At 43.2% G+C, this 16,057-nt stretch overlaps 1 protein-coding gene across 9 annotated transcripts in view; it reads left to right on the top strand.

Moving 5' to 3' along the window:
• Positions 1-16,057, top strand: part of SYNE2 (spectrin repeat containing nuclear envelope protein 2) — a 1,823,309-nt gene that overhangs the window by 180,150 nt on the left and 1,627,102 nt on the right. For all 9 annotated transcript variants that reach the window (XM_069207355.1, XM_069207357.1, XM_069207362.1 and 6 more), the window contains exons 15-16: positions 2,756-2,852; positions 14,154-14,341. In XM_069207355.1, coding sequence (XP_069063456.1) covers positions 2,756-2,852; positions 14,154-14,341 — 285 coding nt within the window. The remainder of the gene's footprint in view (positions 1-2,755; positions 2,853-14,153; positions 14,342-16,057) is intronic.

Raw genomic sequence — 16,057 nt, 5'->3', positions numbered from 1 at the left:
TTTCAAATTGGTGTTAACCTATTCGCAAATGGGAATGGGTCCCCACAGGACCCCTTCCGCTTTGTGAATGCATGTGAAAATAGTTTTTCAGAGCAGGGAGTGGTCCAACGGACCATGGCCTACTCTAAAAAAATGAAAAGAAAACTTTTCATTTTTCTTTTTGAAATGCCGCCCGTTTTCCTTTAAAGAAAACGGCTGCAGTTCAAAAAATAAAACAGCTTTTTTGAAAAGCAGTCACAGACAAGGTGGTCTGCTGAGCCCAGCAGGCCACAATCCCTGTGAGGGCGGCCATAACCAATTGGGTCACAAATCGTGACCTACCTCATGAATATTAATGAGGTAGGTAATTTGCGACCCCATTGGGAATCGCTCAGTGTGTCTGAGACACATTTATACATTTCATTTTGAGAGTCTCTAATTGAGATTCACAATGAATTGCAATTAGATGCTCGCAAAATGAACTGACCGTACATCTGGCTCCAAATGTATTTTTTTTAATTTTATCCTATTTTAAGTTTGAGAGGGAAGTCCTGTGAAACCGTAACTTTCAAGGGCAATGCCTTATTTTTTTCTAATATACTGAAAGGATGATGCAGCTAAAACACCAGCTACATTCAGAGACAGTCTGACTTTTGGGGAGCAAGGGTTTAGCATCTAGTTTCTTTATGTGCCACAGCATCAACCATGGGAGATGGGTAATGGAAGGACCTTTCGTTGAATGTTGTCACTTTTTAGTGTTCAGATTTAGATCATAACAAATTGTGAAATGATGATATATGGATGCGCACATGTCCAGGGAAAAAGAGTTGGTAAGCAATTGGGTGTTAGAGAAGGTTAATCCTTTTTTGTCAGTTCACTCTGTAACCAAGATTTTGAGGAAAGTGGTTAGTGACTGGGCTGATATTAGTTCTTACGGCCCCAACTTTATGTGGCAGCTTGGCACATTCACCACTAAGGTTTGGGATTTCTCAGAATGTTATCCAGAGCAAACTCCAATTCAAAGGCAGTGTGCTGGAAATTTTTTGGAGTGGGGGCACTATAATTAATGTTCTTTCACTGAGGTCATAGGGATTGTAAAAAATCAAAGTGTCATACAAAAAAAACAATGTAGCAAATGAGCCACACCCATTCAGCAGGAGTGGTAAGGGTGTGGGATGTAAGTCGTGGTGCATTTTGGAGCACAAGTGTAGAAGTGCTCTGCTTTTGATAGACAGCACATTTTGGGGGTCATTCTGACCCTGGCGGCCGGTGGCCGCCAGGGCCACCGACCACGGGAGCACCGCCAACAGGCTGGCGGTGCTCCCACGAGCATTCTGACCGCGGCGGTTCAGCCGCGGTCAGAAGCGGCAAGTCGGCGGGCTCCCGCCGACTTACCGCTGCTCGGGGGAATCCTTCATGGCGGCGGAGCGCGCTCCGCCGCCATGAGGATTCTGACCCCCCCTACCGCCATCCTGTTCATGGCGGGAAAGCCGCCATGAACAGGATGGCGGTAGGGGGGGTCGCGGGGCCCCTGGGGGCCCCTGCCGTGCCCATGCCAATGGCATGGGCACGGCAGGGGCCCCCGTAAGAGGGCCCCGCAAAGTATTTCAGTGTCTGCCTTGCAGACACTGAAATACGCGACGGGTGCCACTGCACCCGTCGCACCTTCCCACTCCGCCGGCTCGATTACGAGCCGGCATCTTCGTGGGAAGGGAGTTTTTCCCTGGGCTGGCGGGTGGTCTTTTGGAGACCGCCCGCCAGCCCAGGGAAAAACTCATAATACCCTCCGCGGTCTTCTGACCGCGGAGCGGTATAATGGGGGCGGAATTCTGGCGGGCGGCCTCCGCCGCCCGCCAGAATCAGAATCACCCCCTTTGTCTTGAAATGGACACTAAATTTGCATAGATGTGCAGTTTTACTGGTAAAACTATTTAGCACAAAAAGGCTAATGTGTAGAAATCTGATTTCAGTTAATATTTATCATTTGTGCGTCACCAAGTAACGTAACTTAATTGTTTGGAGCTTAATACAAATCTTTGTTTCCATCCCATTTTAGAATTATAAAAAAGTTCTTCATTTGTGCTTTCCTAATTGGTGACACAATTTCGAATATGTGTATTGTTAATTTCTTGATCTATACGTGTTGTGTGTTAGAATTAAACTGATATGCTACAGCCCTTGCTTTCGTTTCCTGTACCCTAGCAGGATTGTCAGGTGGATCACTTTTACAAAATCCTCTCACTTTGCATTAAGAGAATTTCCGAATAAGCAGCAATTTGTCAAAAGATATAGCCCGATATTTGACTGTTTTTATTTTATTTATCTATTTTAGAGTTTTATATAGCGCTGGCAAGACCCCAAAGTATCAGAGCGCTTTACAATAGTAGATGTTCACAACAGATCAATCATATAAACAGTATAGATTCTCAGAATCACACTTATCGGAGTGTAAATTGGAATTAGGTGGAGAAATCGCGGTGGAGGGGAATAGGTCTGTTGTCTTTGCGCAGCAAATGTGACACGATAAAAACATAATTTAAAGAATATTAATAGCTCACTCACCTTCTAAACTCCGGCATAATTATTTCTGGGGGTGAGTGCTGCAGCACCTTCAGCACCCCCACTTCCAATGCCTATGGTTCAAGAGTAAGCAAAGGCTACAGTTTTTTGTTGGGACAATAACACGTTTAGTAGCATATTTTGGTCACACTGTTGGATCAATTACATATATTACTTTGTGTTTGTACTGATATCAATTCCTTTCTCATTTCTGCAGAATTTCATCGAGGAGAAACAATTTCTGGATGAACTAGAGGCTGCTTTTCAAACATTCAAGGAACTGAACTCCACATATTTAAACACTACAGCCTCAGGTAAAAATATTTCATTTAGTGAGGAGACCAGTTTGAACACGATCACACAAAGCAAGTTTGCGTTGTTACTTAATTTCACATCGGATGCAAACTCATTTTTGGCTATACCTTTTTATTTAAAGAAGGTTAATAGTTTCGCTCACTGCTTTCAAAGGTCTAGACCGAAGTGTATTTTTCATGCATTTAAATAATTTAAACAACATCTGTAGGTTTTCATGATCGAAAAGATGAAGCAAGAACAATTGCAATTAGTTGGTATAAGCACAGGCTAAGCTTGTAATTTAGGACGTGTTTGAAATGGAAAACTGCCATTCATCAGCAGGGCTCCGGCCCAAAAAAACTGTGGTTGTCACACCACATTGCTCTAAAAAAACAAGAACGAAAAATCAGAGTGAAACATCCTTCCACATTACCCCGAGACTATGGAAAAGCCTTAGCTAAATCCTCTTTCAATGGCAACTTGTTATCCTTTGGTAAAAACAGATCGCCCTTTCTGCGCCCATGGTAAAAACTAATTTTTTCCTCCTACTGTACTTCTTCCCTTCTCCCTCACCCTTTTCATAGAACACTTCATTCCTACACATAGCTAGAGTTATTTTTTTAATGTTTGTTTTATTAATACTTGTAAAGCACAACGCTGCCCATGTGGCAAGATCTGTGCTACTTAAACACAGTGGATCAGCAATGAGCTTAGGTATATCTGTACTACTAGTTAGCAGAATGTCCACACTCCTGTGTTAGAAAAATAAACATATTTCATTGGACGAGGAACAGTTTCTCCCATCATTCAATGGGGCTTTGCGGATCTCAGAACTAACGGCCAGATTTAGAGTTTGTCGGAGGGGCTCATCTGTCACAAATGTGATCGATATCCCGTCTGATGTATTACGATCCCATTGTAGCCTATGGAAATCATAATACAGCGGACTGAAATTTATTGTTGTGGCATCCTTTATAGGATTGCAGGTACTGACACTTGCATTCCAGTAGAAAGTGTGAGGGAGGGAGTATAAGGGAGCAGGAGTAGCATCTTGTTACTTCATGGAAGATGAAGAGGTTGGCCACAGACAGTGAGATAACCCCCTCAACAAACAAAAATAGGTGCCAGTTTTTGTTGTTTCATTTATACACACTTACCTGGTTTCAGAGCCTTAAAATAAGGTCTGTTAAAAATGTGGGTGTTTTTTAGAATCCAGAAAAAAGAAATTTACTTAACCATACGTGGCCAAAGACTGTGCACTTTGAGCACGTTTGGCATGGGAGTGGTAGCAGGCTCTACCACAGGGCCCACTGCTCCAAAGGCCATGCATAACTGGTTCAGTGGGGGGGGATAGTGCTTGTCCTGGATCGGCTGCCTGTCGCTGATTTGGTGGGATGTGGTGCCTGACTACAGGCTATGCTCTCTGGCCAAGCCCTGTTGCGTGACCAAAGGCCTTGCACTGTGGGAGTTATCTTCTCAGTGAGTTGAAATAGTGAAATATGAAAAACATAGTAGCTCGATGCAGCATATCATCAAAAATCATTTAAAAAACATTGGTGAAAGTAAGTTATTGTTTCTTTTATGATAACAAATTAACCTAAATAAAAAAAAATCTGAATTGCAGCATGGACGTCAATTCACTGAAATGTCAGCAGTAGAGGAAGTGAACATCACACACCCTTTGACCTCTACTTTCACTCACACATACACACAAATTCACACTTAAATACACTCTCTCTCACATACACTCCTACCTGCAAGCATGCACACAGCATACATTTAAAAGCATTTTTCTACTTAGCTCAGCTGCCATGGTAAGGCATATTCCAGCTAATTGGACATTATTGGCTACACTAATAGTGAATAATGTGTTATTATTCACTATTAGTGTAATAAAAAATGATAGAAAACAAGCAGTGTGGGGCCCCAACTGACATCCATATAGACGAACTGCCATTGTGTTCTTGGCACTAAATTTGCCACCTCTGTGGCCAGGGGTAGCGAAGGGCAAGCCAGGGGTTACAGCTGCAACCCCTGATGTCCACTGAATAACTTCCATGACTCGGAGATGTTCAACATAAGAGAGAAGGGATGTACATTGAATAGATGTAGCGCATTTCCTGCGGATGTGTAGAATATTCCTGCGGATGTGTCGAATATAGCCATAGTTCGCATGTCACTTTGGCTGATGCAAAACAGCCATCCAAAGTGACATGCGCACTTTGGAGCATCCTGTCAGCCCTGCTTCAGTCCGCTGCTGTAGTGCACACTGTGTCGGTAAAATTAAAATGGCAATGAAATCTTTTTATTGACAATTTATTTTTGCCTGTGCGGCTCGCAGCGGGTGGGGGAAGGCGACGTTGCCCCACCCTTGAGAATAAACAGCCACTGTTGTACTGCTTAAAGACCTTTATGGAACCCACAATAGACATTTTCTATTGTTTCTCCATCTACATGAACACACAAAATACAATTATGAATATTAATCAACAAATACTAGTACATGTTACATTTGTAAAACATTTTCTTCTCTAAGTGATTTTTACTTATAATGTACCTAATAGACTCTGAAGTTGAGCTTCTCTCTTCCCTAACATTCATTCAATAGTCACAATGATACATTTTACGTATTGAAGATGTATAGTTTTTGCAGGTAAAGTTTTAAATACACAGACTAATGAGTGAAGGTGAATTCATCAACATTATGCCTACTAAATATTGAACACTGAAGAAGAAAATAAAACAGTGTTTTCTCTCAAGGAAGCAATAGCTTCTCAAATCCAAGAAACAAAGCTGTTTAAGATTACAATCGTACTGCCCATTTGTCTTCTTGCCAGGAAGAATGAATTTGATCTGTAGAATTAATTAGGGTAAATTATTAAGATCTTACCTTTCCTCAGACAAACTGAATTAACTACCACTTGACAAATTCTTCTCACAGGATTTTCTGGAACTAACAAAAATGGAGAATTACCCTTGGTGTGCACACTAAAACTAAGGGAGAAGTTCACAAATGCAGACTAACCGACTAAATTTATAAAATACTGGACAGCCAATAACAGGCAATAAAAATTGCGAGACAATAACAGTTTCTCTGGATATGGCAACTTCTAAAAAAGGCAGCTCTAACTGTAAGATATATTTAAGAACATTTCTACATGAAATTATATTCTAAAAAAATGTCTTAGTAGTCTTGGTCTCCGAAAGAAAAGACACTCACGTAAATGTTATGCACAAATAGCGTAGGTCATACTTATTCTCACATAGCTCCACACTAAAGCCTATTCATAAAGAAGCAAGTTTCAGATTAGTTTAGTAAGTTTTGAAATTCCTATGCAGGTCAAGTGGTTAAAAAGAATAATTAGCATAGTTTTCTTGGTTAGCATAAGAAGTTGGCAGCATGCAGAGGCCATGCAAAAGTCATGATAGAAACATATCTGCTGAGTTAATGCTATTTGAAATTTGTCAACGTTAGCAAGCCATGTGAATGCGGGTGATGCAAAGTTTAGAAAAGAAAGTGCATGTTTAAAATGCAGTGTTTGGTTAGGCCTAGATTTCACTCATACGGGTTAATAATTAGATGGAGTTAAATTTGAATTAAATCTCTAGTGCCGTCAACAAATTCTCTGGGCAAGTGCCCTGGAGAAACGCTGCTCGCCGTTCAAGGAAAACAATTGAAGTGCAAAGCTTATTTATTGGGCGTGCGCGATAAACAGTTCAGTAAGCTCGCACTGAAAAGGAAGCTAGACTGCTAACTTAGTTCCTTCTTCCTTCTGCCATAATCTTGAATGCTTGTAATTGCCACCAATGAAAAATTGTAAAGAGGTTTCTAAAAAGAGGCATCGAGTGTGATTTTGAGAATCTCCAGTTAGGAGAATTAGGGGAAAGCCTAAAGTGGACTTCTTGAGGAAGTGCCAGTTCTGCCTGGTCTTGAGAGCTTCAATAAAGGTGACTACCAGAAGGGATGTGTTGATGATGTTCTGTTGAAGTGTTGCTATTTCTATTGATCCCCCCCTTCAACATGATGGTGGAAGTGTATTTAAAGTTTACTTCAAGACCACCAGTAGACTTGACAGATCTTTGAGGAAGGTAGATCATTTGTGTGCATCGACTGTGGACTTATTTCAGAGACATCACGAATAGATGAGCTGTCAGATCTTTTCTGGCTTGTACTGGAGAAGGTGGTGATAGCTGAGTGTGTCTTCCTGAAGAAGGCAACTTAGGTGAATGTTGTGGGGTTTGCACTGTGTTTGATGCCCTTAAAGAGCATAGTGATCTTTTGGAGGCTTTATTGCTGATTTCTTTAATAAAGATTGCATTGAGATGATTGGTGGAAATGTGGTAAATTGTATGGGTTTTGTGAAGGGTTGCTGAATGTGTATTGATGTACATGAGTTGGTGCATGTGTTCTGTGTATTAGCTATGGGTGGCGTTACACCGGTCAGCCTTACAACAGTCAGCCTCCAAAACTTTTTGCTCACTTGCCTCCATTTCTCTGGATTTTTGCATCTGTTGACCTCAGGACTCTGGCCTCTTTACCACTGCTAACCAGTACTAAAATAGCTGTGCTCGATCCCCTAAATAATGGTTTGATTGGCATATGCCTGATTTAAATCACAGGTAAGTCCCTTGTAAAGTGGTATATCATATATCCAGGGCCTGTAAATGAAATACTTCCAGTGGGATTGCAGCATGTATTGTGCCACCCACTTAAGTAGCACTATAAAACATGCCCCAGGCCTGCCAATGATGCCTGAAGGCAGTGTCCCACTGCCATATTGAGTTGGCATTTAAAACATCTTCCCAAGCCTTATACTCCCCTTTTATTACATGTAAGTCACCCCTAAGGTAGGTAAGGTAAGGTAGCGCACAGCAGGGTGCTGTGTAATTAAAAGGTAGGACATGTACTTTTAAATTTTACAAGTTGTAGTAGTGACAAACTCCCAAATTCATTCTTCACCTCTGTGAGGCCTACCACTCCCATAAGATAATTTTGGGGATTCCGTATTACATTTTATAAGCTGTAATTCCTAAACAAGAGGAAGTAGAAATGACATGTTTGTCACCTATGAACTTAAAGTCGAATTTATCTTTACAAGTTTGAAAATTTCACTTTTAGAAAATTGACATTTCTTGCCCATAGCCCTCCATGCCTGCAGTCTGCCTTATATCACATAACTGGGTGTAACCGACAGTTAGGAATTTGTGAATTCCCTCCAGAAAGTCACAGAATAGTGGGTTAAGCAGAGCCTGAATGGCCTTTCCAATGGCAGGGTCGGAGCTGAGCACAGAACCACTTGCACATGAATAGGCTGTGCCCTGTCACCACACAATATGCTTAACAGCCCTTGACTGTCAGTGCAGCCAACTAGGAGCTAGGGCAGGGGAGGCAGGAAACCCCTAGAAGTTCAAAGAAACTCTCGGGCAACTTTTCCCACCTGCTTTTCCTGATGCCACAGGAGCAGGGCATCAGGATATAAAAATAGGGCTTGAAGACCCACTTTTCAGTTCACTACTGGACCTGTGGAAGGCTACACAGAGGACTACCTGCTGCTGTGACCTTCTGTGTACTCTGCCAGGCCGCTGATGTACTTAGAAGGACTGCCTTGCTGCCTGGCGCCTGCCGTGAACCCTGCGAGGCCAGCCCTTCTGTTGACCCCTGCATATGCATCTGCACCCAGAACTTACAGAAATTACTCAATTGGTTAGTTTGCTGGCCTCCTGTTCAGAGCCACAGGGATATAACAGGCTCCCACCAACTTGAACCTGCACTTGGACCCAGTCTGAGTGAGACCTGAACCCCCTAGAGGTCTCCATTCACTCCTGGACCCTTGATTGTGGTGCCAAAGGTGCCAAGATGGGCAATTTCCAAAACTGGGGACTTAGCTAAAATATTTCCAAAAAGGACCCTGAGACTCAGGAGGAGACTAGGACCAACTTGCTCGCCTATCCACCTGAGGTGCATTGCCATTCGGATTGACTTCCGATACATTCTTCTCTGCAGCAGCAAATCAATTTCAGCGGTCCTTTGCGAAAAGGGCATCCAACCTCGTGGAACTGTCTTTGGCCACATCCTTCTGCTTCACCCCACTGGAGGTTTTCAACTTCCATTGGGACGACTAAGTCCTAAGGTAAAAATCTTCACAGCCACTTCACTCCATAGCTATCCAACGATGCCGCTTCCTCCTCCGAAACTTCTACAGACTTGCTTTTTTCTTCAAAACTTTTTTAAGTCTGAAGGTAAGTGATGGCCGGGCCCAATCCAATTCATGTATCTGATCCTCCCTCCATGGCGGTCGGCCTTAACTTTGGACTTTTACCCAGTCAAGCGCGATCAGATGTCTGCGGTTGGTGCTTTTTACATTTAAGCTCTATTTTGAAGCTAAAACATTTAAAATTCACAACTATGGTTGTACTGATAGGATTTTTGTTGTCTTTGTATCAAATAATTTACTAAATGTACTCTATTTATTTTTAAATTGGTTTGTGATTTTTATAATGTTTTCACATTATTACTGTTTGTGTGCTGCATAAATACTTTACATATTTTGTGGTTCACCCTGAAAGGGATTGTGGCTGTTCCTTGACCAGGCCTCATACTCTGGTCAACCAACACAACACCCCAATTTCTCACATTGGGTTTCAGTTGTGTGGATCATAACTTGTGTTTGTGCAGTATCATACAGTGATTTGTGTTACACAAAAATCCCAGATAAATGATTTGGCATTAGAGTGATCTCTTTTCAAATTCTCCCTAGTCTCAATTGGCTGTTTTTATTTTTTACCTATTTAAATAACCTTGCCTTCCTCTACTGTCATGGAGATGGAGCTAATGAATATTGACAGCCTTACTAAGGTTAAGCTGCAGAAGCACTGCATGAAGAAGGGGCTTTCAGGAGATCAAGAGGCTGCAAGCAGCAACAGAGGAGAATGACCGTGCGTGGACCAGGGACCAAATGAGGATGAGGACCAGGATCCAGAGAAGAACCCAGAATTGAGGGGAGAGAACACCCTGCCCCAGGAGAATCAGGATACCCGGGATGGAGCAAGGAGCAATGTGTCTTCCAGAGGCCTGTCACAAGTAGAGCTGGAGGATAAGAGGGAGGCATGGAAACTAGTCAGACTAAAAATGGCAGAGAAGAGACTGGTTACAGAGTAGAGGAGAATGGCTCGTGAGCTCAGTCTCACAGAGCTGGGCTTGAGAGCCAAGCAGATGGAGTCCAGCAGTAATGGTGGCAGCGAATCAGAAGTGTCTACTATAGGGGTGAGAGTCTGCATACTCAAAGACCTGGTGCCCAGTTATGTGGTTGGGGATGGTATAGATAATTGGCTTTCAGCCTATGAGGTAGTCCTAAGGTTACACAAGGTCCCAGAGGAGTACTGGGGTGGGTTGTTGCTTGTTGAGGTACATGCCTCTGTTGGGGATTCTAGAGGTGGAGGACCAGACCAAGTATGCCCCCATGAAAGACTTTCTCCTTTTCCAATTTTGGGTTGATCCCTGAGAAATACAGGCAAAGGTTCAGGGACAGCCACAAACTCTCAAACCAGCCTTAGGTGGACTTCATAGACTATGCCAGCAAGGCACTGAAGGGCTGGGTGAGGGACAGTAAGGTAGATGATTTTAATAGGCTGTACAACCTGATTCTGAGGGAGCACATGCTCAGTATCTGTTTTCCTAAGCTGCGACAACACCTGGTAGATAGCAAGGTGACTGACCCCAGGAAACTTGTTGAAGAGGTGGACCTCTGGGCTAGTACCTGTGTTAAAGAAGGTATCTGGGAGGGTGGGGGCTCTCAAAAGGGTGGTCAAGGTTCCCATCAGAAGAGAGTGGGGAGATAGAAAGAAGAAGTCCTCTCATGCAGGGGAGTAGCTTTGAGGGGGGTGTATGGGGTGTTACACCCTTTAAAAATGTATTTTTCTGATAAATAGTTGGGTACCGGGGCTTTCAGTCAGGTATGGAGCGGTGTCTGTCAGGTTTCATAAGCAATTTTCACATGCACACATACAAAAACGCAAACACACTCCCTCCCTCCCGGTTATGAAAGTCTTAAAAAATGTAGGTTATTTTGCAACGTATTGTATTTTTTCTCATTGTGCTCCTACCAATCCACACCCTCTCCCTTTCCACTGCCCCTTAAGTCTCTCTCATGTACCCTGCTTGTCGCATAATGTATTTAAATGCTATACGCCAGCCTGATTGTCGGAAAATCTGAAGCTCATACCCCCCCATCTCAGTGACCAAGCTACGCTCCTGCTCGCATGTCCCCAAAATAGTTCTGTAGGGAAAGGGTCCTAATCCCAATCTGGCCACCAGAAGAAAGGCTTCTCTGACAAGAATCACAACAGGTCCAACCACAAGTGCTATGAGTGTAATGAATATGGGCACGACAAGGGTGATCCCAAGATCCCCAAAAGGGCACAGCCTCCCACCGGAGGTAGCACCCTGGGGTTCGCTAGTGTAGTGCTTGGGGAGGAGGTGGCCCCAGTTAGTAGCGGGGAAGTCAGTGAGCTTACCATAGTGTCCCTGAGTGATGAGGACATGGTCCCCAAGGCCCACATGCCTTCTAATACTGCAAAGTATAGGCAGTGGGTCACCATCAATGGGTAGAAGGTGGAGAGTCTGAGGAACAAAGGAGCCAGTTTACTATGGTAAAGTGTCATCTGATGTCCTCAGAGCAAGTGATTCCTAATACATTCCACCAGGTTGTGTTAGCAGACAATCTGACAGCCACTACCCTGTGGCGGCATTTCCTTTTGAGTGGTTGGGGGTCTCAGGTCTTCTGAAAGTGGCTGCAAGCCACTCCATGCCCATGGACTGTCTGCTAAGTAATGATCTTGAGCACAATGCCTGGAAGGAAGTGGAGCTCAAGACACACCTGGGAATGTTGGACTTGCTTGAGTGGGTTTGTGTGATCACCAGGTCGATGGCTGCCCAGAAAGGGAGTCAAGGAGCTAGCCTAGAGCTGGAGCCTGGCCTTGCCAGCTGCCAAGAGAGGGCAGGGGGTGTGGCAAGCCATCCCCTGAGTGTTCTCCAGAGGAGGCGTATGGGGTGTCAGAAGAGGCTGCGCTGTAGCCCACTGAGGAGGACATTGCTTCCCTTGGTGACCTGCCTGAGTTTGTTAGATGGCAAGCAGAAGGGGGACCCACCAGCGAGGGGTTTTGTAAGGAACAGAGAGAGTCTGTAACCCTGCAGGGCTTGAGACAGCAGGCTGGAGCCCAGGCAGCTCATGACACCTCTGGAGATCACTGCATCTATTGGGAGAATGACCAGTAGAGTGAGCCCAAGACACATGTGAATGGGGCAACATGGGCATTGGTTGATCCCCAATTCTACAGGGCCCTCCCATGAAATTCCCCTGGCAAGATATCAAAGGCAGGGCAAGACCTTTGCCAGGCTTGTCCTCCACTTTTACTGGCCTTGGACGAAAGTGTACTCAGATGCATCCTGCTTGACCTACCAGGCTAATGGGAAGACAGGGGAAAAGCTGAAGGCACCCCTGCATCCCTTCCCTATTATTTGCAGTCCCTTTGAAAGGGTGGGCATCAACATTATTGAGTCCCTGGCCCCTGAGACAGCCCCTGACAACAGGCCATTCCTCTGAGGACTGCAGATGAACGTGCTGTGGCTAGGGCCCTAATGGGGATTTTTTTTTTTACCAGCGTGGACTTCCCCCAAAGAAGTCGTGTCTGACAGGGGCACCAACTTTATGTCTGCTTATATGAAGTCAATGTAGAAGGAGTGAGAGTTACATTAAAGTTTTCCACACCCAATCACCCACAAACAAATGGGCTTGTTGAAAGATTCCATAGGAACCTGAAGGGCATGATTATGGGCCTGCCTGAGCCCTTAAGGTGGAAGTTGGACATCCTCTTAACATGCCTACTCTTTGTTCACAAGGAGGTTCTACTGATTGGATTTTTGTCACTTTGGTGTCAAATAATTTATTATAATTTACTCTATTTTTCTAAATTGGTTTGGAATTTTATTGTTTTCCCAGTTTACTGTTTGTGTGCAGCATAAACACTTTACACACTGCCTCTAAGTTTAGCCTGACTGCGTTTTGTGTCAAGCTACCCAGGGTTCAGCACAGGTAAATTTTGTGACTTTTTTGGTTCACCCTGCAAGGGATTGTGGCTTGACCAGGGCTCACACCCCAGTCAACCAACAACTCAGTCTCTCACAGGTGGTGATGAACAGGACATTGGTATGCTTAGTTTGGCTGCTGGCGTGCGGTGGCAGTTCATGGTTGAAGTGTGTCCATATGGGAGATGGCTATGATATTTCTTAGAACGGTGGAGAGAAGGTATATGCAGTAAGTGCTCTTGTGATGTGTATGGTGTGAGACACAGGGGCTCTGGTCCTTGGCCCTAATGAAGTCCAAACAGGACTGCATTGGGGATGATGTATTGGAGACACCCTTGACATAATCTACCCTTTCCTTCAGAAACTGAGAGAAGGATGCACTTGGAGGTGTGAGGTTTGGTGGCTGCATTGATTCTGAGCTTTGGGTAAATCCTACAGAGATGTGACAGGTGGAGCTAAAGTTCAGGTGGTTTTGTTTTGTGGCCTGTGGGCTAATGTCCAGATAAGCAGTGTGATAGTATAAATGCTATTCATGTGTAAGTAACATTGTCTGTGATTTCGTGAACTAGAGACCATAATAATGTCAATACATTACTTTTGCTTGAAAATGTGTGTAGCATAATTTGTTCGCAACTCTAGGGGCTTGCGGTGAACTGGCTTACTTTGTGGATGATTAACAGCACGCATGATCATACTCTTCTAGTGATCAAGCTCTACAGGGTCTCATAGAACACCATGAGCAGATGTAACACCATCTTTTGTATGTCAACATTCAGAGACTTGTATTTAGTGTGCTGATTTTCTCCTGTGTGGTTTTTGGTGTAACTGGCTCCAAAACAATCAGCACTGAAATATAATCCTAGACAAGGATTGAAAGGTGTATGTGTGTGCACATGTGTTTGTGTGTGTCTGTATGTGTGCGTGTAAATCTGACAGAGTAAGTTATTCTCTACTTTTGACTTTAAGTGTTCCTCCAGAGAGAATTGTTCATGCTGTACCGTATCAATAGAACACTATAATTTCCTCATGCTCCTATCAACCATACTTATAATATCTGAGCACCGTGTAGTTGGGCAAAGGGTAGGGAATGGTTTGGATGGTACAAAGAACAGTATAACATTGATTATCAAATATACTATAAATGTCTTATTTGAAAAGTTATTTCAGATCTTTGCTACAAGGAAGTTGAACACTCTGTATTGCTTGCTTATGGCTTCATCTGTTCCTCTCCTCGTAGATCACTCCATGGAGCTTCTTGACAAAACATTTAGAAACATGGAATCTGAAGTATTATCCTGCACCAAGTCTATTCATGATGCAAGGATGGCATTGGAGAAGATTCTGTCAATTTGGGCAACATATACAGAAAACATCCACCTATTGAAACCATGGCTGGATGGCGTGGGTAAAGAACATCCAACAAAGGTACATGTTACTAGGGCTTTAAAAGTTGGCATCTCACCATGATATTGTTTTTCCAGATGAAACATTTTACAAACTACATTTGTGATGTTAAAAGTAAACTGGTGCTGTAGACAGCACATTGTAAGTCTTGCCTACAGACAACACACACAACAACACAAAACATACATTTTGGGCAACCCTTTTCAGCCTTCAGAGACAGAGATTCAGTTACCTGTAAGAATTGCCTAAAAAGGCTGTCCATCACCATTGTTATTATCCCGTAGAATTTTGAAGATAGAAACACCAGAAAACACGGCAGTTATTGTCCACTTTCCACTCCATTTTATCCTTTGCTCTCTGTCACTTTCCTAATTCCCTACTATAGTGATACTCTTGCACCTATCAACAAGCATACACCTTACTACACATAGAAGTAAAACCCCCATGGACTGTATTAGCTGAATCAGCAATATTTTGGTGGTCCTGTGGGATGCGCCAAATATAGGACACAAATCATAAGTGTAATGAGACAATCCATAATACTGGAGACACAAAAGAAGAGAAATAATAATGCAATCTGACAAAAAACACAGAAGATAACTTTTTCTATTCCATGCTGTTGTAGGCTATTTGTATAATTGATTGTCCCACACAATCACATTTTTCACCTGATTTGTCAGATGTTATTATTATTATTATAATAATTATTATTATTTCTCTTCTTATACAGCTTACAGTACCTCCAGGCACACTTTATTAAAATAGTTAGGTGCTTCAAATATGTATAAGAAGGTGCTCCCAGTTGAAAAGCCTTTTGCTATTGTTATAAAAATAGAACCAGTTATTGAATGACCAAGTTCTGCTATCAGCATTCTAAAGTTTTTGAACTGGAACCCGCACTATAATATTGTAGATATCGTGTCATTAGACCTCCTTTGTCTTTTCTCCTTCTAAATATCTTTCATGAGATTCTGATTTATTTTGAAGCCTATATAAAGCTACTAAGTTTTCCGTGCCATTTCTTTATTAGGTCCTTATCAAAAGTTAAAGGTACTGTATCACATTAGAAGGTGAGCTTGGGCAGGACTATCATTTTGATGCCCTTTCTTAGATTGTCTGTTGTAAGGTTTGCCATCTTTTCATTAACTGATATAATTCTGAGATCACTTTATCTCATGGATATATCTAGTTGCAGATTCCTTACCTTAGAATTTCCCCAGGTGTAATTGTTCTCGAGATTTTTCTTGAGCAGTACCTGTGTGCCATTAGGTGACATCGATCAGGACCACATCCATCGTAAGTGTTGTCCATGGCAGACATGATGTCGCGGGTCCTATATAGGTGCTACCCCCTCACGCTGACGTCAGTTCTTTTCTTTCCCTACCAGCCAGCGATAATCTGAATAAAGAGCTACCCCTCAGTCACTTTTTGACTGGTTTTTTTTCGACTTTTTTTAATGCTTTTTTTAGTGTTTCTACTCCTGGTGCGCCAAAGGATGTCTTCACGTAGGACCGGGTTCAAGCCCTATGAAGTCTGCCATCGGGCGATGTCCATGACAAATCTGCACCTTGTGTGCCTTTGGTGTCTGGAGCACGATCATGATTTGAAGTTGTGCTCAGAATGCCGGGTCATGAATCCAAAGGCTTTGAGACAGTGGTCCCTAAAGCTGATGGCAGTCTGGTGGTGGGCTCCACGTAAGTCTTGATCTCGGTCACCCCCACCTTTCCTCACACTCCA

The sequence above is a fragment of the Pleurodeles waltl genome, chromosome 9, assembly GCF_031143425.1.
Source record: "Pleurodeles waltl isolate 20211129_DDA chromosome 9, aPleWal1.hap1.20221129, whole genome shotgun sequence".
NCBI classification, from domain to species: Eukaryota; Metazoa; Chordata; class Amphibia; order Caudata; family Salamandridae; genus Pleurodeles; species Pleurodeles waltl.
Note: the sequence above shows the minus strand (reverse complement) of the source record. Positions and strands in the feature narration are given on the sequence as shown.